Source organism: Gekko japonicus, unplaced genomic scaffold (assembly GCF_001447785.1).
Source record: "Gekko japonicus isolate JY-2015 unplaced genomic scaffold, Gekko_japonicus_V1.1 scaffold1105, whole genome shotgun sequence".
Classification (NCBI taxonomy): Eukaryota; Metazoa; Chordata; class Lepidosauria; order Squamata; family Gekkonidae; genus Gekko; species Gekko japonicus.
Window position 1 is genome coordinate 439,130 of NW_015176005.1, and position 24,034 is coordinate 463,163.

The 24,034-nt window shown below is 45.2% G+C and overlaps 1 protein-coding gene across 1 annotated transcript in view; it reads left to right on the forward strand.

Moving 5' to 3' along the window:
* The first annotated feature begins 5,384 nt into the window (after positions 1 to 5,384).
* The window catches only part of CSF2RB (colony stimulating factor 2 receptor beta common subunit), a 37,178-nt gene continuing 18,528 nt past the window's right edge, over positions 5,385 to 24,034 (forward strand). The window contains exons 1-6 of the mRNA XM_015426470.1: positions 5,385 to 5,445; positions 7,203 to 7,332; positions 10,988 to 11,106; positions 15,108 to 15,155; positions 15,199 to 15,257; positions 20,111 to 20,282. Coding sequence (XP_015281956.1) covers positions 5,385 to 5,445; positions 7,203 to 7,332; positions 10,988 to 11,106; positions 15,108 to 15,155; positions 15,199 to 15,257; positions 20,111 to 20,282 — 589 coding nt within the window. The remainder of the gene's footprint in view (positions 5,446 to 7,202; positions 7,333 to 10,987; positions 11,107 to 15,107; positions 15,156 to 15,198; positions 15,258 to 20,110; positions 20,283 to 24,034) is intronic.

Consider the following 24,034-nt stretch of genomic DNA (forward strand, 5'->3'; position numbering starts at 1 on the left):
CCCCAGTGAATCATCTTACCATGCACTGCCTCCACTGTGGATTGTCTAGATGGCATCCACTGAAGGAGGCATACGGGGTTTTTTAAAAAAATGTTTGGGCATGTGCATAGGCATGACATTGCGTCCTTGTCTATCCGCGCATGTGCGGAACCGGGATTTTTTTTTAAATGGTGCCGACGGGAGGATTACACACTGGAATGATCAGATGGGGAAAGTCCACAATTGACCCATCAGGAACCGAAAACTCTAGATTTTAAGTAGTATCTTTTAAGTATGGGTCCGAAGCGCAGCAAAACAGGATGCTCACAGAAGAGGGACATTTCCCAGATGTTGCTGTCTGGACATTACCTTTAAATCCGCCAGGCACTTGTGCCTGGCGCGGATCTAAAGAGCCATCTGATTGGGACCTTGGTGACCAGCACACTTGAGAGATAAAGCAAACAACTGGCCTTGAGGGGAAATATCATATTCCTTAGTGGCATAATGGGATGTTATTTACCTCCAGGCCATGGAAAACTTCTCAGCGGTCCATTTCCACATTTTTACGTTCTTTTTCCTTTCAAAATACTTAGGACAGGACACTGTGATGGGAAGTGAGGAGATATTACAGGGGCTCTGTTGCCAGTATATTTATTTAAAAAGTCCATCCTTTTTCCAGAGAATGAGTTGCGCAAACAACGTAACTTCCTTCCTCTGTTTGAGAACTGGAGATGTGTATATTCACCAGAAGAGAGGAAATGAAAGACAAAAGCCAGAAGTGTTGACACAGAGAGAACAACCCATGATTTGCATGCAAAGTAGCATTTTCATTCAAGAAAGGGGAGATTTGACTGGGACCTGGCGAATTGGCAGGATCCCATGATCAGCGGGCAGTGAACAAGGCCCAAGAGGCCTAGCTCTCCAGTGTCTCCAAAGATGTCTCTCATTCCAGCTAAGGAAACTCTGATCGTGGCAAGGTCAGTAGTTTTTGGGGTTTTTTATGGTCATGTGTTTCTTCAAAGCTGTTTGGTGAACTGAACATTATTCTAAGATAGTGTATACAAGAAGCTAATACACCACCTCAGCAACTCACCTTCTGCTCGCTGACAAATCAGTGTTTCTGACACATAAAATCTAATGTCTTTAGACCTTATGATCGAGGAGGGTCCTGGACATTAGGACTTAGGTGACAGCTAGAAAACCAGGATCCACTGCTGAATCTGATGTGTCTACGTACCATAGCTGAGCATCTTCTGGGTGGTCATTTTGCTACCTGAATACAGAAACAACAATTGGCGCTGTGGAAATGGCCATGTAGACTTGTTAAGTCTATTTTGGCTTTAGGGCTGCTTGGGGTTGGGAAATTCCAGGAGGTTTTGGGGGTGGTGCCTGGGAAAGGCGTGGCTGTGGGAGGGGAGGGACTTCAATCAGCTATTAGGGATGCCAGCCTCCAGGTGGGACCTGGGGATCCCCTGGAATTATAGCTCATCTCAGACTACAGAGATGAGTTCCCTTGGGGGAAATGGATGGTTTGGAGGGTGGACTCTGTGGCACTGTACCCTAGTGAGGTCCCTGTCCTCCCCAGTAATAGATTCCTGCTCCCTGAAACAGCTCTTTCCTGCTCAGTTTCTCCAGTGAAACAGCCGGCAAAAATGACAGGAGTTTCCCCCAGTTTCCAGTTTGAGCCTTTCCCATCCACTGAGGCAGGAGCTGTTCCCCATTTTTCTGCCTTTGTACTAATCGGTCATGGGAAACTTGAGATCAGATTAAGACTAGCCCAAATCACAGCTCCAGAGCCCCTTGCCAAATCTCCCCAGACCAGCTGTTCTTCACAGAAGGATGAAAGACGGGAGTAGACAATGGCTGCCCATCAGGGTACATAGGACAGCAGAATTCCTCCCTCATCTCTCAGAGTAGACTTTGCTTGTGTAAAGGAAAGCCCGTCTTTCCTGTCTCTTCAAACAGCTTCCTGCAAATGAGGTATCTTTAATTTCTTTTTCTGTCATATTTTTAGAATTATGCTTTCCCTTCAATGAGTCCTGGGTGGCCTATGTGGCTCTGTTCTTTTTGTTATCCTCCTAGCAACCCCGTTGAGGTAGGTTAGACTGAAAGAGACTGCCTGGCTGAAGGTCCTCTGGTGAGCTTCACAGCAGAGATCAGAAAGCGGAGAAAAGAAAGAAAGGATCATTGGGTGGAGTTCACAATGAAATGAAACTGTGACCTGAGACAACACTGCAAAATGAGTTGTAGAGGGGAAGATGATTCTTTACATAGGCATGGTAGATTTTAGGAAGAACTCAGCACTGAGTGAACACTACTTAACACCTGGTTTGTGCTTGACTTCAATGTGTATGGCCTATGCGTGGTAGTCATGAGTTCAACTCTCTGTACAAAATTCAGTGTTAATCAGATTTTATGCATATAGTTTTGTATATAAATAATCTCTTTTCATATACTCTGTCTACCATAAACAAAAATAATGCATAGCCCTCATCGGCAAAACTTTTTTGCATAAAATTGTACATAGGTAGGTCATCGTTCATATTAAAGGTACCATGTTAATCAGACCTTTCCAAGTCTGTTGATGCTGATGGGCTTAAAAAGATGTAGCTGTTAGGACTGCACAGTATAGGAACCACATGAGGTGGAAATCAAGACTGGACTTATCTGCAACCTGTTTTTGCTTTGAGATCAATATAAGGAAATTCCACAGTGAGCAGATCTGGTGAGAGGGAGTCTGTACTTTGGCTCAATAGGGATTACCAGAGGTCCTCTTTTTAGAGGACATGTCCTCTTTTTTATGTTTCCATCCTCTGTTGTAGGGGTATGCAGAAAAAAAAATTCGGCCCATTCAGATTTGGCCGAATCGGGCAGAATCAATTTCGGCTGGCAGTAAGACTCCCGCATGTCAGCTTCGTCAGTAGGAGCCGAGTCTTTCGACCAGCCGAATGTCAATTTCAGCCCCATTATATCCTATGGCCCCTTGAAGTCAATGGCGAAAACATAGGGTATATTCTGGGGACTGGAGGGGAGGGGACTCCAAACTCGCAGGGTAGCTTCTGGAGCCTCTCCCCAAGATACCAACCACGTTTCAAGAGCATTGGACCAGGGGGTCCAATTCTACGGGCCCTCAAACAGGTTGCCCCTATCCCCTCCATTGTTCTCTATGGTGGGAAAATCTGCCTGCAGCAGCCCGAAAGGGGTCCGAATGGGCCATTTTGGGGGGTGCATTCGGTTCAGACTAACCGAATGCACATCCCTACTTGGGCTCTTTTAAAAAAACTGATGAAAATGTCCTCTTTTTGGGTTGGAAGGTTAGAAATATTCCTAGTTAGTAGCAGTTATCACAATTTAAATAGTAGAGGTATTTAAAATGAGATTTGTCATAGTGATCACTCGTTTGAAGTAGTCTTTCGGGAAATATGTCCTCTTTTTTGCTTTTCAAAATATGGTAACCCTGGCTCAATAGAATCACCCTGTCTCTTTTTCTCACTTCTCCATATAAAAGGTGAAAGGTGTACATGATATGAAGAGAAACCAGCATACTGGTTATGCACCCTATCAGTACAGAGGTGGAAATTTGGCCCTTCCTCTGCTCTGGTCTTGCTGAACACCATTTTAGTAAGTGGCAAAAATGTTGGTGGTTTTCAGAAAGTGTTCTGGGGATTCTGGTGAATGATGGAACTTCAGTAGGTGTTTCGTAATGGGAAACTAAATTTCCTGACAGACAACATGCTCATCTTATAACATTGCATATGCCATTAAATGTCAACAACGCCCTATGGTTCTCTACATAGGGCAGACAGTTCAAACCCTACGCCAAAGGATAAATGGACACAAATCTGACATCAAGGATCACAAGACTTAGAAACTTGTAGGAGAGTACTTCAGTCTTTTAGGACATTCAGTGGGTGACCTCAAAGTAGCTGCTTTATTACAAAGGAACTTCAGGAACAGATTCGAAGGAAAATTTCTGAGTTTCAAGTTATTATGACACTCAGAACAATGGAATCCCCAGGACAACAGGGATATTGGTTTCTTATCTCACTACATATGCTAACCTCATTCAGACCTTACATCTGTATTCTCACCAGTACCCCAGAGGGGCCATACATCCTCTTTATTTTATTTTATTTTATTTTATTTCTTATTTAGAATAATAAATTAAAATAGTAGATTGTAATGTAGCATAATGAATAGTAGAATATAATGTAATTTGGAATAGTAGATTGGAATGTATTTCTCTGGTCTGGGGACAGGAGAGATAACTCTACACAGTCAATCACCCCACTTCAAAGAAGAAGATGCTGTAAGGTCGCCTCCATGCTTGAGAGGAGATGGACTGAGTGTAATGGCAGGGTTTCAGTTAATTACTCCTACCATCCCACAATTAAGGATACGTCTGCCCATCAATCTCCAATGCTGACATATTTATTTCCTTCACTATGCCCTGCCCCACCCCGGAATTAAACCCAAATAAATGGTAACCATATAAACTAAGCTTGTTATTCCTGCTTGGTCCTTGAATCTGTTAAACATCTTCATTATGTTGTATGCTAATTTACTGCTCACCCTCTACCTATATGTATGAAGTGGACAGATGACTTCCACAGCAGCACATGTGAAAGGGATCTAGGTGTTCTGGTTGTTCACAAGCTAAACATGAGCCAGCAGTGCGATGTGACTGCGAAAAAAGCTAATGCGATCTTAGGATGCATTAACAGAAACATTGTGTCCAGATCACGGGAGGTGGTAGTCCCGCTCTATTCTGCTATGGCCAGGCCTCACCTGGAGTACTGTGTCCAGTTTTGGGCACCACGTTTTAGGAAGGATGTTGACAAGCTCAAGCGTGTCCAGAGGAGGGCAACCAGGATGGTGAGAGGGCTGGAATCCAAGTCTTACGAGGAAAGGCTGAAAGAGTTGGGTATGTTTAGCCTGGGAAAGAGAAGGCTTAAAGGGGACATGATTGCAGTCTTCCAATATTTGAAGGGCTGTCATGTAGAAGATAGGCTCAAACTTTGTTCAACTTGTCCCCTACAACAAGTCTTCTCTGAAATGTTTAAGCACAGTAGTGCTTTCAGTTCACATGTAGTAATGGTGAGGCCTAGCAGGTCTAGGGAGTGCCCCCGTGAACTGGCTGTACACACATCACTGAACCCTCTGTAACAAATGGCAGTTCCCTAGGTTTCTGTAGTAGAAAAAGTCAATGTGTCAAGGGCTCCCTCCAGCTGGAACAATTGAAAGCCACTGCTTTGGGAAATAAGACAGTTTTGGGTTAATATTTCTCACAGTGAACGCTTTGCTTCCATATTCATTAGGTGACACAGAGAGAGTTGCAACGTGCTCAGCACGAGGAAAGCTCTTCAACCTCATATATCCAGAGGAAAAACAAAATTTGGAAGAATATGAGTTTCATCAGCGGTCTCCTGACTTTAAGCTTTATCTTGCATATTAATGAAGCTAAACGTGAGTTTTTCATGAAGTTTCTTCCCTGCCCTCTCTTTTCTTCCCTTTCCTTCCTCCCTCCCTCCCTCTCTCCCTCCCTCCCTCATTAGCATACTATCCAGCATCCATCTCTTTGGTTGTACTGTCATTCATTCATTCATTCATTCATTCATTGAATTTCTACCCTGCCCTCCCGGCCAGAGCCAGCTCAGGGCAGCTTACATAAAAACAGATAAGTTACATTAAAACATAAATTACAATTAAAACAGTTTAAAAACCATCTAATATAATAAAGTGTTAGTTGCCATTATTATTTTGATGGTGGCAGCCATTATTCAATGCTCTCAACTCACAGTCCGCTCGCAATCTTCCTTTCCGATTGTCCTTGAGGAAGTTGTTGTCCTTTAGGATGTTGGTGGAAATTCCAGGAATCCAGGGCCCTCTCTCATTCTGCTGTTAGTTGTTAATTATCGGTGGTGGTGGTGGTGGCTCCCGAAAGCCTGGTGGAAGAGCTCCGTTTTACAGGCCCTGCGGAACTGTAAAAGGTCCCGCAGGGGCCTGATCTCTTTTGGGAGCTCATTCCACCAGAACAGAGCCACCACTGAGAAAGCCCTGGTCCTGGTTGTCGACAGCCTAGCCTCCTTAAGACCCAGGAGGGCCAGTCAGTTCTGGGCCCCTGATCACAGTGCTCTTGTGAGTACATGTGGGAAAAGGTGCCCCCTCAGGTATGTAGGTCCCTGACCATAAAGGGCTTTAAAGGTAAGAACCAGCACCTTGAAACGAATCCGATATGCTACCGGCAGCCAGTGCGATGCCTTTAGCATAGGCTATATGTGCTCCCGTATAGAAAGCCCCATCAAAAAGCCTGGCTGCGGCATTTAGGTGTATAGTTATCTATAAAATATGCAAACTAGCTCCTAGAGTTCTGTCTAGTGTTGCTCCAAGAAATGGAAACCAGGGAGAGAACATGCATACAAAGGGATGGGTTCTGCCAATAGAGGATGGCTCAGTTCTTATTGGCTCCCAGTAACTTCTGTGACTCTGCTGTGCCTGACAAAGAGAGCATTGGTTCTCAAGAGATTATACTTTAGAACTCTTATTGAACTCTGAGGTGCTACTGGACTCAGACTGGGCTACTGCAAATAAATGCAGCTACCCTCTGAAACTATCTGTTACCAAGTGCTGTGAGATTTATTTATATATTACAATATTTCTAACCCACCATCAGCAGAGGCTGATAGGATAAAGTTGGGTGACACCTGGGACACAGCTAGGATGGCCAAACTTTTCACACCTGCCTCCATCACCCCTGGACTCCGGCCTTCCTACAGGACCGGACTGTGTCACTCCTTCAGGCCAAACTGCCATGCTGTTGAACACACTCCACTGGGGTCCGGCTTGCCTTAGTGTCATTGAAATATACTGGGTTCAGACGCGTATAGTGATCAGCTCATAGTTTATTAGTGTTTCAGCAAGTAGAAAGAAGACTGAGAATCCCTGACCACAGCCAGGTATTTAAGCATGCAAAAGGTTACACTCCAAACACAAACCCACTCCCAACGATAGGTTATTTACACTACATGGTTATTCCATTGGTTTACTCTAGGATCCCTGTCTCCCTACTGGTCCATTCTAGGATCCTAGTTTGCTATTGTTATGGATCTCAAGCTCAATACATTACAGTCATATTATCCGTTAATTCTCTGCTGCCCCCACTTTTCCCTGCAAGACATCAGTCAGAATCTAATTTATGAGGAAAGTTGTTTTTTGCTTTTCAGAGACTCAGCTCATGGAATCCCTCCAATGTGTCAACGACTACAAATCATTCGTATCCTGCACCTGGTCTGAGAGCCAAGATGTACAAAAGTTTATCAAGATGAACCTTTTCTATAAGTCTAAAAGAAATGAGTGAGTGGCCCAACTGTTTTGTTGTTGTTGTTTTACTGTCAAGTCACAGCTGATTTATGGGGACCCTTTAGGGTTTTCAAGGCAAAAGATCTTTGGAAGCAGTTTGCGATTGCCTTCCTCCGCATCACAACCCTGGTATTCCTTGGAGATCTCCCATCCAACTACTAGCCAAGATCAGCCCTGATGAGTCTGTAAAATAACAAGGAGAAACAAGGCTGTTGTGGTCAGGGGGGTTTCCAGAGACAGGGCTCCTTCTCATGATTATCCTCAAAACTCCCGCTGACGCCAGTCTAACTATATGACTAATGTTCCTGTCCCTACATAAGGAAAGTTGATGAGGCTGAGAAGAGACCTAAGACCCTGCTAATATCTGTTAAAAATGTATATCCATTCTGTACCAGTTGAACTGTCATGACTTCCATCAAAGAATTCTGGGAACTGTAGTTTGATGATAGGTGGAGAATTCTGTGTTGAAGATTGCTGGCTTTCCTCACAGAACCACAGCCCCTTGAGCTTTCTATGTGCCATCACCTTCTGGCATACGGGTCTCATCACCATTCCCCCCCATTATCTCGTTGGGAAAAGAGTTCATCGTACAAGCTGGAAAAGTCAGTCATCAGAAGGGAAGTGAAAGGGAGGCTTCTTCTCTATTGTATCTTGGTGTAGGCATTCTCAGAGAGGATAAAGAGAAGAGTCTGCAAGAAACAGAGGAGTGATAATTTACCCCTTGTTGGCCTCTTCCAGAAGATGAAGTGGTGTGTCTTTTGTTTACCTACTTTTTTAAAAAAGCAAAACTGCCGTTTGAAAGAAGTTTTTAAAAAGGAAGTTGTGGCAAGGAGGAAATGTCAGCAGTGGGATTGGAGGGAGAACAATATGTGATGTTTCTCTCCAGCACTTGCCAGCTAAAAACAGGAACATTCTATTCTCAACTCAAGGCTCACTCCCTGAGAAAACCTCCTTCTCTGACACATACATGGGAGTCTTGTGGCACCTTGAAGACCATGGCCCTTTCTGCACCTATATTTTGCCTCGGTTCCTGAGCGCATCCTATTCTTCCATTCTGCATTCCCTCCTGCTTTCACTTACACTTTGTGTTGGGGCTCTCTCTTGTTCCTGCAGTTGCTTTACAGGAATCTGCATTCAGGTCACTTCCAGCACACTGTTGCCCCGCAGCTACCAAAATTCCTTTTGCTGCGATTCTTTATTTTCATCCACTTTCAAATCACGAATCCTTTCTAAAGTAGAATTGTTTCTGGGGTTATTTAAGTGCTGCCCCCAGCCCTCCCCCATTTCTGCCTCTCTCTCTTTTGGTTGATGCTCCCTCCCTGTTCTGTTTTCTTTCCCTCCTTCTCCAAAGACAAAAGAGGATGTGTCCTCCCACTCAGGCAAACTTTAACAAAGCCAGAGAGGGCATAAAAAGGAATCAGTAAATATAAAGGACTGGGGGATTCCATGTGCCCAAGTGTGTCAGTCTTGCAAGTGTGAGTTTGGATTTCCCCCTCCCTTCCCTTTCTTTTTGCAGACTCAAGGAGGGAGGGAGGGGTTGGCAGCCAGTTAACTAAAAAATGCAGGTTTTGCTTATAGATGCAGAATGCATACAGAATATAAATAAACCGGGGAGGGGGGGGAACTAGTGCTGAGGGAATGCATGCGACTGCGAAGTCGACCCTTAAGGCGTAACTCCTCGGATTCTCTGGAGCAAGCTGTCAGTGCAGAAAGGGCCAGTGTTCTATTCCACCATGAGCTTTCATAGGGAATCTAATTCACAAACATTTATGCTGGCTGGAATAACATTTCATTAGGCTTTAAGGTGCATGTAAGGTGCGGTGGCTCAAGTGGTTAAGACGCTGAACTGCAGGCTGTGGAAGGTCAGTAGTTCAGCAGTTCGAGACCCGAGTGTGCCGCATGACGGAGTGAGCTCCCATCTCTAGTTCCAGCTCCTACCAACCTAGCAATTCGAAAGCAAGAAATTGCAAGTAGATAAATAGGTACCACTTCGGTGGGAAGGTAACAGCATTCCGTGCGCCTTGGTGTTTAGTCATGCCAGCCACATGACCACGGAAACGTCTTTGGACAGCACTGGCTCTTCGGCTTGGAAACGGAGATGAGCACCGCAACCCTAGAGTCGGATTCGACTGAACTAGAGATGGGAGCTCACTCTGTCATGCGGCACCCAGGTCTCGAACTGCTGAACTACTGACCTTCCACAGCCTGCAGTTCAGCGTCTTAACTCCTAAATTCATTGTAGTCAAGCTGTAACTCTGCCTAGGATGGAACTGCAAATCCATCAACTGCTGGGAATTTACACTAGCTCAAAGATCTTGGGGGGGGGGAAGGAATCTCATATGGATGCTCCCAGCCCTGCTCCTGGCCAGGAAGAGACAGCGGGCGTGTTAGCCTGACCTGGACAGAGCACCACCAAAGACTTCTGCTTGCTGCTCGGGTGGAGGAGGAGGGTGAACAAATGAGGCTTGCAGGCTTTGTAATCCACGCTATAGGAGTCTAACATACTGTAACTGAATGCGGGGAGTAAAAAGGGAATCTTTGGGAGGAGCACCAGCTACTCCTTGGAGAACCAGTATGTCAAAAGTCCCTGTCCCAACCCCGGGTAAGGTACAAGGGGAGTGCGTCACAAAAAAAAGTTGCAAAGTACCAGAGAGAGTCTAAAACTCACCCTAGACTTGGTAGGTTGCCACCAGGTCTTTCAATCTATCCCAACAGCCCTGGAGAGAAAGACCAAGCCTCCTGGCTTCTCAGGGAACTTAACAAGAAAAGTCAGCCCTGCAGAGTGGGACTGAGTTTCCAAGACAAAACAGTTAACTGGTAGGCAGCCAAGGCTCTGGATTTAAGGCTTTGAGGTTATTGAAGGCAAAAACCACGACAGAGTAAAAATATAATTATTTATTTAAGGTGCAAAAATATTTAAAACAAGACTAGACAGTGAAGGAATAAAGCAACTTAACCTAAGCTTTTCCAGCATAGCTAAGCATACAGAAACAAGGTTCCAGTTACCATTCCAGGTTCAGCGGAGGCAGTCAGTTTCAACAGGACAAGATGTTCACAACTTTAGCCAGTCCAGGCAGAGCGGGATGCCATTCTGAGAGCTTTTGAACCACTGACATAATGTCATGTCAAGTAGTCACCAAGATTCACCAGCCATAGTGTAAGGGCTAACTAGATTTATAGGAAAAGGGTATCTGACTGGTCCTCGGCCATTGGACCAATGAGGTACCTGAGAGGTGATGTAACTCTCTGAGTTGCTAGACATGAGATATCCAATGATGGACAAGAGAGAGTGGGAGAGAAACGAAACCATACTGCAGCTAGGTCCGTCCCTGCCCCCCCCCCCCACAGGTGTCTATAGCTCAATTGCTTGGAATGTGCTAATTGGGAGCTCCAAGGGGGATCGGTACTACCCTCAGCTGAAAACAATTTAGCTCTGGCGAGGTCACTGTGCTATCTACCTCTAAGCTGTCTCTAACTGTCTCTGGGAAAATTCCTGTAGGCCTCTTTACAGCCTGAACCAAATATTTTATTTTATAGCACAGAACGAGGAACCATTTTTCTTCACACAATAAATAAAATTAGGCTCTTCTGGTGCTTACAGGGGCTTCAAACAGATGACCTGTGGCTCCCCAAATATGGACTCTCAAAGTTGGAAGTGGAACTGCTACAGAAACCAGTCCTTTTTTAGTGCTTTGGAGGAAGACAACTACACTTTCAGACCAGATCGGAAACTGGAAGTCCAACTGAATGTCAGCCTCTTTGATAATGGTTTGTATTCAAGTTTTCCAGGAACATTATAGGGTGAATTGACACACAACTGTCTTTCCCTCCACAAGATTAATTTTTTTTTTGTACGCACCTTATGGTAGACATATGGACACTCATCTTGCAAATATTTCTTAGTTGTATTTAGTATGATTAACATTGGTAGTAATCATTGGTCAATATCAGTGTAGCAGGTTACACTGGCATGGAATTGAATGCATGAACTGTGCACATGTAGGTTTCTATGATAAGATACACAGTACAACATACAGTTCTGCAAATTCCTCTAATTCTAATCCCACCCACCCCCACCCTAATTTTCAAGAGCATCATCAGGATGGACTAAAAACTGAATTCTGACCCATTTGGGAGCTGGTAATCCCTAGGACAGATGTCTGATACAGCTCTATATCGAGAAATCTGAGGTTCCACTAAGGTAGTGTGTGTGTGCACTTGCATGTGTAATTCCAAGGGGAGAAAAAATGTTTGTGCAAGGTTGCTTAATCTTTTCCCCTGTCCTTGAATTCTGATAATCTGTTACCTCGAAAACCCTATGATGAGACATTTTTTTAAAAAAAAGTTATAGTACTGGCGGATAGGACCTCTAGGCTGGATGGCACTCAGTCAGCTACTGGGGAAGGGCTGAGGAGGAATATGAGTAGAGTTATTCTTAATGACACAACTGGACTAAAGCCAAAAGGATGTTCTATTATCGATATGAATGGATGCAAAAGGAAAGGTCAGAGCTGTTTCACACAGGAATATGGAACGTGAGAAGTATGAATCAAGGTAAGTCCAAAATCATGAAACAAGAACTTGGAATCCTAGGAGTGAGTGAACTAAAGTGGACTAGCTTAGGATATTTTCAAATGGGAAATTAAAGAAATGTTTTACTCTGGAAATGACCAATACAGAAGAAATTGAGTTGCTCTAGTAGTTAGGTCAGATGGAGCACTCGCGTTCAGGGGCTATAATGCAAAGTCTGACCAAATAATATCAATCCTGCTTAATGGAAAGCCTATTGACATAACCATCTTTCAAGTTTATGCCCCAACTACGAGTTTTGATGAGGGAGAAACTGACAGCTTTTTATGCAAGTGTCGAAGAAGAAATTGATCACACACCTAAACAAGATGTGCTGATAGTCATAGGTGACTGGAATGCAAAAGTAGGAAACAAGGCAGAATCAAATATTGTTGGAAGATTTGGCCTAGGAGCACAAAATGAAGCACGAAAGCAACTCATAGAATTCTGTAAAGACAACAGTTAATTGCAAAAACAAGTTTCAGAAAACTAAAGAGATAATTGTATACAAAGACATCACTGGATGGCCAATATAGTAATCAAAAGATTACATAATCAGAGGCAGAAGATGGAGAAATTCTATTCCCTCTGCTAAAAGAAGACCAGGAGTTGATTGTGATAAAGACCATGAATCATTAGTATTAAGAATTAGAATAAAGCTGAAGAAAAATACCAAAACATCCATAGTGCCAAAATACAATCTAAACAAAATTCCTGAAGAGTTTAAAGGCCATGTAAAGAACAGATTTACATTACTAAGTTCAAATGAACAGGAACTGGAAGACTTATGGGTTGAAACCAGAGATATTATCAAGGAAGAATGTGCAAAGACGATTCCTGTAGCCAAATGAAAAGCCTTGATGGATGACCTGTGATACTCTTAAAATTATTAAAGATAGATGAGAAGCAAAAGTAAAAGGTGACAGGAACAGAATCAGAAATCTAAATGCAGCATTCAAGCGTCTTGCACATAGAGACAAAAAGATCTATTATAATAACCAGTGTGAAGAAATAGAAGAGAACAACAAAAAAGGAAGAACAAGAGATCTGTTTCACTAGGACTGATTTCCCACTAGCCGCTGCTCCGCACTCGCTCTTCCCTTTGTCCTGATCCTATGTGTCAATTTCACACTATGTGCTGCGTGGCGGCATTTTGCCCTGCAGCTTCACCCGATTTTCCCACCGTCTACTTAGTCCTCAAAAAACAGGATTGAGTAGATGTGGAGGAAATCGGGCAAAGCTGTGGGGCAAAATGCCACCACCCAGCACATGGTGTGAAATTGACACGTAGGATTGGGACAAAGGGAAGAGCAAGCACGGAGCAGTGGCTTGTGGGAAATTGGTCCCTGTCTAAGAAGTCAAAAGAAAATTTGAAGCACAGTTAGGCATGCTGAAAGATCAACACAGAAGTACTTTAACTGAAGAAGACAAAATTAAGAAAATATGGGAACAATACACCAAAGAATTATACAGAAGAGGTTAAAGGATGATTCTTTCAAAGAAGAAACATTTGAAGAAGAACCTGCAGTTTTAGACAGTGAAGTGAATTGGGAGAAACAAATATCCGGGAATAGATGGGATATAAATCGAGCTATTCCAAGCCACAGAAATGGAATCCAGCAAAACCTTAACAAAAATATGCCAGCAAACATGGAAAACAAAACAATGGCCCCCAGACCGGAAATGTTCAATCTACATTCCAATTCTGAGAAAAGGAGATGTCAAAGATTGCAACAACACTCAAACCATTGCATTAATTTCTCATTGCATTAATTTCCTTTATTGTTTTATGCACAACCTATACTCTGGACAAGAGGCTACTGTTAGGACAGAATATGAAGAAATAGAATGGTTTCCAGTTGGCAAAGGTGGCAAATGAGGATGTATTTGATTTCCCTGTCTCTTCAATCTAGATGCAGAGGAAGGCTGTATTAGATTTAGATGATGGTGGAGTGAAAACTGGTGGAAGGAACATTAACAGTTTGAGATATGCAGATGACACCACATTACTGGCAGAAACTAGTGAAGACTTGAAATGACTGCTGCTGAAGGTTAAAGCAGAAAGTGCCAGGAGCAGGGTTATAGCTGAACATCAAGAAGAACAATTTAGTTATTGTTAATCATTGGGGAATTACACAACTTTTAAGGTTGACAGTGAAGAAAATGAAATCGTTCAAGGTTTTCTATTTCTTGGCTCCATCATCAACCAAAAGGGGAACTGCAACCAAAAACCAGAAGGAGACCGAGACTGGGAAGGGCAGCCATGAAAGAGCTAGAAAAGATTCTTAGAAGTGCAAGGATGTGTTGCTGGAGACCAAGATCAAGTGAATTCATGCCATGCTATTCTCCTTTACTATGTATGGATGTGAGGGCGGGATATAAATGTGAAAAATATAAAATAAAAATAAAAATGGGATAATGAAGAAAGCTGAGAAGAAAGTTGATTAATTTCAAATATAGTGCTGGAAGAGAGTTTTAGGGATACTGTGGACCACCAAGAAGGCAAATAAGTGGGTTCTAGATCAAATCAAGCCTAAACTCTTCCTAGAAGCTACAATAACCAAACTGGGGCTATTGTACTTTGGTCACATTATGAGAAGACAAGAGTCACTGGAAAAGACAATAATGCTAGAAAAAGTTGAAGGCAGCAGGAAAAGAGGAGGAATCAACATGGGATGGGTTGACTCAGTCAAGGAAACCATGGCCTTCAGGTTACACAACCTCAACAAGGCTGTTCACAGGACATTTTGGAGGTCATTAATTAATAGGGTTGCCATAGGTCAGAAGCAGCTCACCAGTGCTTCACACACACACACACACACACACACACACACACACACACACACTCCCCTCCTTTCCCTCATTTCTATCCCTGAACCATTTTCTCAGATATTAATCATCTTCTTCTTGCCAGTTCCTCCACCAAATTCTTCCCATGCTTTTTTTTTAAAAAAACATATTTATCAGACACACATTCCCCATCCTAGGTCTTCCACAATGCATGACTTACAGGAAGTCAGGCTCCCTGCCCCCAGTTACATACGGTTTGCAAAAAACTGCAAGGGGTCAAAGTTGTGTAGACCAGCCCCTCCACACACACCTTTGCACAAAGAATTCAAGGATTTGAACATCCACTAACATTTGTTGTTGTTGTTTAATAGCAAAGGATTGATTTGTGCACTTCTTTCTCATCCTCTTAGTTCAGCTTCCTCCACCAAGGGAACTAGACATCAGCCTCACAGAAGAAGGTGCTGACATGGAAAGCAGGTGGTGGAACAAATGGAAGTGGTTGGCTGGACGAAGCTCTGGACTATGAAGTCATCTACAAAAGGGAATGGGAACCCTGGGAGGTATTTGCAACCGTTTAGTTTTATGGCAACATTCCAGTTGTCGTTGGTGTGTTATATGGATAACAACTGTTTGATATAGTATTCAACAAAAGACCAGACAGAGCATTTGGATTGACTCCCAACAATCAGAAGGTTTGTCTGGATTCCAGAAGTGCGGTCATATTGGTTTATTGCAGGAGAAATGGCGGTGAATCCTATCATACTTTTGCAGCTAACAAATTATCGTGCAGCTAACAAATTATCATTGATATCGTCTGCTGCATCATCATCATCACTTCATGCTTTTTAATGTCAACATCCAGTCTACACTGGAAATGGCAGAGAGCTATAGACTTCATCTCTGGGGGTCTTTTGCTGACAGCATAAACTGCACACCTTCCACTTTTTACCCTAAATCTGTCTTTCTTCAGGGTACAGTATTCTGTTTAGGTACAGGAGGTACGGGTACCACTATTACTGTGGGTGTAGAATAGCTGTTGGAGTAGAGAAGGATGTTAAGTCATAGGCAGTGAGTGCTTGTAGGTCTGCCAACCTCCAGGAAGAACCTCGAGAGCTCCAGGAATGACAGCTGATCTCAAGATTACAGAGATCAGTCCCCCTGGAGAAAATGGCTGCTTTGGAGGGTGGACTGTAAGGCATTAAACCCTGCTGAGGTCTCTCCCCTTCCCAGCCCCCACCCTCCCTATGCTCCATCCCCAGAATCTCCAGGGATTTCCCACCCCAGAACTGGCATCCCTAGCCAGTGCAGCAAGAGACAACATGGAGAAAACAGGAGGAAAGAAAGGAGAGAAAGAAAAGGAGGTCTCTAGCATCTTTCTGCTTCTCCTTTCCTCCACTTCATTTTGTCACAACAACCCTGTGAGCTAGGTTAGGCAGAGAGGGAACAAACCAGTCCATAGGGATCCAAGAAGCTCCATGGCAGAGAGGGGATTAGAACCTGGGTCTCCCAAGTTGTAAGGCAACAGTCTAACCACTGATTCCTCGTGTGCTGTGTGTCTGGTACCTTGGGCTTGGGTCCTAAACCGCATGGGTGGAGTTAGGGTGGCCAGGCCCCCCCGGCCACTGGTGGAGGATGGGGGGGTAGGGTTGCCAAATCCAGGTTGAGAGACTCCTGGAGATTTGGGGATGGAGCCTGGAGAGGACAGGGACCTCGGTGGGGTACAGTGCCATAGAGTCCACCCTCCAAAGCAGAATTTTTCTCCAGGGAAACTGATGTCTATAGTCTGGAGTTGAGTTGTAATTCCAGGGGATCCCCAACTCCCACCTAGAGGATGGCATCCCCAATTGGAGTATTGCTAGAGGAAGTCAAATTTCCTGCCTCCCCCCCCCCTCACCACCTCTGCAGCCTTCCTTACCTCCTGAAATAATGCTCTTTTGGGTTGGTGTCTTCAAAGGAACAGTGTTTTTTTTGGGGGGGGGGGAGATTGGGAGGCTACAGCAGAAGGGGGGAATTGGGAGAAATGGCCATCCCCTCCTGCACAAATGAAAAAGCTGTTCTGTCAGAGGCGTAATCACTGCTTAGAATGGAATGGCACCATAGGACCCTATCCCTGGTCAGTTATCTACATCCAACTTGTACTGCCTGCTTGGCCACCAATTCTTTATCAGCTGAAAACATTCCTCCACTTGCATCTGCTGGATGACCTTGGGCAAGCCATAGTTCTCTCAGAGCTGTTCTTGAAAGAGCAGTTCTCTCAGAGCTCCCTCAACCTCACCTACCTCACGGGGTGTCTGTTGTGGGGAGGGAAAGGGAAAGGAGATTGTAAGCCACTCTGAGACTCCTTCGGGTAGTGAAGGGCGGGGTATGAATACAATCTCTTCTATTCTTCATCTTTTAAAAAAGAAGAAGCAGAACAGACAGAAGATATTGGAATCAGCCTCCAGGGGTGTACCCATGTTAATCTGTTGAAGCTAAAAACAAAAAAGGCTCTTACGGCACCTTAAAGATTAACAGATTGATTGCAGCCGAAGCTTTTATCCTATGTTTATTGTACTTTATTTTACGTCATTTAAACCCTGCCTTTCTCCACAAGGAGGACTCAGGGTGGTTTACAACATTAATTGTCCTCACAAAAACCACCCTTTGAGGTAGGGTAGGCTGAGAATGTGTGACTGGCCCACAGTCACTCAGCAAGCTTTCATGGCCAGGAGCCTCGAATGCTCTGAACTGTATTCAGTGGGAAGGAGCCAGCTGTAGTAGGATGAGTCAGTCTGCAATGGTAAATAGGAGAACTAAGAGAGGGGGAATGAAAAAGAGGATATGAAAGGTTAAATTGGGGAAGGAATGCAGAACAGAGGAAGAGAAATCATGCCCACCTGTCTTGAAGAGGAACAGTCTGATGCAGCAGTGTTGTGGTGATGGTGAAAGATGGGTTTAGATGAAAGCCGTCTACCAAAAACAGAAGGCCCAGGGGGCCTCTGTTATGCTTCTGAACGTACCTCATTGCCAAATTGCTGTTTGCCCAATGGTATTGGACCAGGACATTATGTGCCATTGGTGGGTTTGGGGCCCGGATTCTGATTGGTGCCAACCCAATTCTGAGACTTTACTGGTGTGTATTGAAAAGTTCATGCTATGATAGGATAATGTACGTATCCTATAGAAAGAGAAGTACTAGAATATGTATGGAAAGTCCACTTTGGGTGGGTGTTGAGACTGATATGGATATGCTGAAGGTATCTGAAAGATGATCAAACAGTTTTTCCTGGACAGATTATACCAGTCCAGGAACTACATTTGCAAAGAATATCTTAATAGCTTTGACTATTTATCTTGCAAAACTAGGGTCATACATGATCATTGTTGAGGCATTAGGAACCTCTAAGAATTAAAAGAGATCAATGCATCTCATGTGCATTTGGTCTATTAGACTGTTCCTATGTACAGAATGCCTTTAATCAATTCTGTGTTTTGATCAAGAGTCCTTACTTTGATGAGAACATAAAAAATATGTGTTTCTCCCCACTCTGACACCATGAGGCCAAATGTTCTTGGGGCATTATGTTCCTGTATTCCTGATCCTTTAAAGTCCAGAGATCTTATGTAGGGTGCTGTCCCAAGCCTTTGGTTTTGTATAGGCCAAATAATCCTTTTCTGGGAGTGCAGTGCACCCACAGTTGATTTTAATGGGGGCTCTTCAGGCTAGGTGACACAGCATGAGTTTATACTAGGGTGTTCCTGGTAATGCTTTAGTGGATGAACAGTGTGATCCTGTGCTCAGTTATTCCAGTCTAAACCTACCAAAATCAATGGGCTTAGACTGAAGTACCTCTGCACAGAATGGCCCTAGAAGTCTGCTAAACTAAGAATCCTTCTGCTTGCCTTAATGCTGTCATTCATGGGGACATGAGCATTCTATCCCTGGGCTGAGCTATATGCTATGTAGACCATCCATGAATTCAGGTGAAAGGAGGCCGGTGCCAATTTGATCAGAGCAGCAGTTAGGTGAAGGATGTCAAACCCTTCCCCTGTGCCATTTTTCCCCAATCAAAATCAGCTCCCTCTCCCTTCTGCTGGGAAAAATACAGGTAGCCAAGCAGTGATGTCACCACTTAGGATCAATCAGGATCAATTGCACATCAATGCTAAATAAAACAAAAGTCCATTGGCACATTAAAAACTAACAACGGCTGCGGTCACACGAAACAGAAGCCACACAAGTGAGACGGAAAACAGGCGGAGTTTCCAGGCGCGATCTCACCAGCACATCTGGGAAGCATAGCACTCCCGTGGCTCAACCGAGGCTTCCAGCCGAAACTGCATGGCAAAAAACTAGTACCTCGGAGGTACTAGTTTCCGGAAACTGCGGGGCAAGGGCGGGCATCTGATCGCGTTTCCGGTGGCATCCGGCGCCCGCCCATGTCCCCTTGCAAATAAGGTGTGGTTTTTTTTGTCCAAGTCTCTGTGGATGCGCACACGCACCCAACGGAGCATGCGCATTTGTCGTGTACACACACAAAAAAAACCAGTGTGCCGTGGCGCGTGCTTCTTCATTGCGCGCTGGCTTGTCCTGTGATCAGCACCTCTCCCTTGCCATGGAACCTCCACGGTACCTCCACAGGACCTCCACGGGAGGTCTGTTCGTGTAACTGCACAGTAGTTTGCCCCAGGGCAAACAGCCACACTTCTCCCCCGCAGTTTCCTGTCCGTGTGACCGGGGCCAATATTTATTTCAGTATGAGCTTTCATTAGTCACAGCTCACTTTTTTTAGTGAGCAAAAGCTCATATTGAAATGAATGTTGTTAGTCCTTAAGGTGCCACGGGACTTTTGTTTTGTTTTGCTATAAAAGACTGAGCCGGCTTCCTCTTTGCAAACATCAGTGCTAAGCTGGTTTCATGAGGCTCATGAAAAACTTGCTGCCGTAGTCAGAATCTGAGAAAGACAATAGAGAGCTTGTTCATGAGACAGACACATTTCCCACAAATGCTTAGGTCTGTCATTTCATTTTCTCTCTCCTCAACAGGATTCCTGTTCCACCAATTTTTGCAAAGTTTCCTGAAAATGTCTGATACTGAAAGAATAAAATATTTGATATTCTTGCATTACAGATTGAAACACAAATGCTATAAGAACAGGCTGTGGTTTCTCTAGGCCATATATAGCTGCCATACTGAGTTCATGTACCTTAGGACTGTCTACTCTTACTAGCCATGGCTCTCGTCATGCTCTCAAGCAGAGACAGGTTGTTTACCAACACCTGTTAACTGAGATCCTTTATGTAGACTTAACAGGGATTGAAGCTGGGATCCTTTGCAGGCAAAGTTGGTATCTTTCCATCACGAAAGAGAGTCTTCCTACGCTCCCTTCCTTCATTCCCTTTCCATGACAATAATCTCTCTCTCACTTGACAGAGATCTACCTCTGTGTTTGTCTCAAATGTTTCACGCTGGCTTTTCCACCATGATGATCTGGTGCCTGGGAGCACTTATGTTGCTCGTGTGCGCAGCAAACCGCACCAAGACAATCATCTTTCGGGTGGTTACAGTGAATGGAGCTCTGCTGTGAACTGGACAGCACCAGAAGGTAAAACCCCTGGAGAAATGGCTCATGGTGACAGCGGCCACTGGCTGTGGAGTACATCTGCACTAGTGAAAGAGTTCAGTTTGTAGAGTGGCATAATCAGGTTCAGGCTAGATGTTCAACTGGGTGTGGTGTGATGGTTAGGCTAGAATTTGGGAGACCCAGGTTTGAATCCCTGCTGTGCCATGGAAGCTCTCTGGGTGTTCTTGGGTCGGTCATCCACTCTCAGCTTAACCTCCCCCATAGGATTGTTGTGAGGGTAAAATGGAGGAGCAGAGAATGATATTGCAAGCTGCTTTGGGTCCCCACCGGGGAGAAAAGAGGGATATAAATATCATCAGAAAGAAGAAAGAAAGAAAGAAAGAAAGAAAGAAAGAAAGAAAGAAAGAGAGAGAGAGAGAGAGAGAAAGAAAGAAAGAAAGAAAGAAAGAAAGAAAGAAAGAAAGAAAGAAAGAAAGAAAGAAAGAAAGAAAGAAAGATGAATACAAAATGTGATAGATCCAGGTGGTCAGCCGTATTGGTCTGCCGTGGGGCACCTTTAAGACCAACAAAGTTTTATTCAAGGTGTGAGCTTTCGTGTGCATGCACACTTTTTCAAATATTTGAAAAATATTTGCATATTTGAAATATTTGAAAAAGTGTGCATGCGCACGAAAGCTCATACCTTGAATAAAACTTTGTTGGTCTTAAAGGTGCCCCACGGGACTCTAGATTTGTTCTACAAAATGTGATGTCATCCTACTGTGAGTTTTCCTGCCCCCAGAAGGAGGAGCCAAGCGGAGTGCAGGCAGGGAAACTCACCTTGTGATGGTGTCAAATCACCCGTTCTGTATTACGGGAGAGGAAGAGGAAGAGATACGGGGTTGTCGTTTTCCATGACATCGTTGTGTCTGCTGTAATATCCTCATTTCAGCTTTAGGTTATGTTCACACCAATCAATTGTCTTGTGGACAATGATATATTGGTTGCCTCACGTCAGACAGAGAGCCAAACTAGGAGTTGGTCGGAGGTCCCCTGACCTGACTTGCTGTCACAGGAAACATCAGGGGAACCAGCCTTTCCAAGTGGTTTGGCTTGGGAGCATGGCCCACGGGGAGGAGGGGCTTCAGCCTTCCCTGCCACGTTGTTTTACCAAGCAAAAGCAGCCATGGGGGAGTCCTGTTTCCACAGTGTGAGGTTCCACATGCTGCAGTCAGTATAAATGGAGACCCACAGTGGGGCAAACGGAGCCCCCCCCCCCGGCCATTTCTGCTTGGGAACATGTCATGGGAGGGAAGACTGAAACACACACACACACACACCGCACAGCACTTCCAGGCTGAACTGGGCTCCGAAGTGCTAAGCAATGTTCTTTCTATGATGTTACATGTGACTGTCCCCAGCCCAACTGGTATCACATGTGTCATCTCAGTTTGTAGCTGTGCTTGTGCTCTGCCCTGGCTTGGGAATCTTTGAATCAAGCTTCAGTTTGCCAAGACATATGAATGCAAGTGGCGGAGCACAGTGGAGTTTATTTGCCCCTAAAAAAACACCCACAGGATTCTGGGTTGTTTTATTTCACACGTGTGCAGAGACCGGGCCCGTAGCTAACAACATTTTGCTCAGGGGGGCCAATGTTTTTTCTCAGGGGGCCAGTGGGGCCTGCCATTATATGTCTGTGCGGTTCTGCCTCGTGCCCTTGCCGGCCGCTGCTCACCTGCGCAGTGCCTCCCCATCCCGCCCAACCCGTCCCAGCAGAGGCCGATGGTTCACACCTGCCCAAGCACACAGGACGCGCGACTCATGTCCCTGACATTGACAACTAGTTTGCGATTTCTTCTCCCCTCACCATTCGCTCCTTGGCAGAGAAGGATTCCTCCCCTCCGCCCTTGGCTGGCATTGCCCTCAAAGCTCCCCCCCCTCTCACACACACACATATACACACCCAAGCCAGTTCTGGGTCAGGCCCCCTCCCCGCCTCCTCCTCCTCCGAAGGGCTTGCCTTGCTGGAGATGCCCCATTCACTGCCACGGAGGATGCCACGTGGCGCTGTCCCTTTAAGGCACATGAGGGAGAGTATGAGAGAGAGAGAGAGAGAGAGAGAGAGAGAGAGAGAACCCCTGCTGGTGCATCACTAACAACCCCTCCATTAACAATCGCCACCTCGCCTCCTCTTCTGTGGCTAAAGGGCGCGCGGGTGGGTGTGCGCTACGCCAAACCGAGGGAGGGGAGCTAATGTGGGAAACGGGCAAGCCGAGCAGTGGCCTGGAGCTCACTGGCTACTAGGAAGATGAGGAGGAAAGGTTCAAGCAGCAGCAGTGGTCGGATGACCGCAGCAGCCAGTCCCCGCATGCCCGGCTTCTTCCACAGAGTCTGTGCGTGCCCCAGGGCCAAACCCCGCCACCCGCTCGCTTGCTTGCCTGGGTTGACTTCGCCTTGAGCCTGACTGTCTAGAGCCGGGGGGGGGGAGAAGTGATCAATTGGGGAAGGGTGCCCGCAAAAACCGCGGGGGGGGCCTATGGGCCCCATGTTAGCTATGGGCCTGGTGCAGACTGTATTCAGGAAGATTACTGGCTGTCCTGGAGCAGACTGTTTCAGTAACATGCCTAACATCTCTAGATGGTGGCAGACTCTACTTTGAGGATCTGGGTCCAAGAGTCTGAGCATTTTGCATAATCCAGAGTTTCCAAGTGATGCAACCTGATGGGGAAGTGGCAGATTGTGGGCCGCGAGTGGTCACAGGTTGGAAAACTGTGAATTCATATGGGGGAAAACACTGACGTCAGGCTTGCAACATGCAGTGCATTTCGACAGGGAGAGGACAGGGTGGGCTTTTATAAATTTGTTCATTTGTTTACTTCATTTAGACCGTGACTTCTCCCCATTGTCCTCTTCTCCCTTTTATTCTTATAGCAACCCCTCTAACCCTATGGGTTAGGCTGAAAGTGTGTGACTGGTCTTTTTGTGTAGTGTTTTCCCAATGCATAGTGTCATGCCTGCCCCTGCTGATGTCATGCCTGCCTTTGCTGATGCCCCTGAACAGGCTCCTGAGGACCCTGAACAGGCTCCTGAGGACAGTACTGCAGCAGAAAGGCAAAGACTGGATCCTGTAGCTGAAAGCTATCTAAGTGGTGAGGAGGATAGAGCCTCCCAGGGAACACCTGCAAGGGATCAGTCTCTGCTGCAGCCCAGTAATTCATCATCAGACTCGCCTCCACCTGTAACCAGGCTCAGGAATGTAAGAAGACAACAGCTGAGAGAGCGAAGGCAGAATGCACGCATGCGTGCCAGAAGATCTCTTAGCCCTGATTACTGACAGGATCCTGTCCTCACTCCTGGCTAGCTAATGAGTTGATTAGCTAGCACTGTATATATGCAAGTCTGTTGCCAGCAGTCATTTGTGCTGGCAACGTCGTTTGTTCAGGACCTGAATCCTTGCATCTCTGCTCCAGACCTTGTGGAATTCTTCTTGGCTTGATCCTCGGCTTTTGACCTTTGGCTTTGTTGACCCTGCGTTCATCTCTGACTCCTCTGGTAATGTTGTGATTTATGGACTTGAAACTTTGGTATGTCTGACCCTGCTTTTGGACTGTGATTTAAACCTGCTTGAACCTTGCTACCTGATTTGCCCGGCTTGACCTCGGACTGTTCCTGGACTTTTGCTTGCTTGTGTCACGCCCCCTGGTCCTGCCGTGACAGATTGCCAGCACCCACAATGCTCACACATCCCCACCATGGAAGACGGAGCAACCGGAGGTGTGGACCCCATGGAGGAA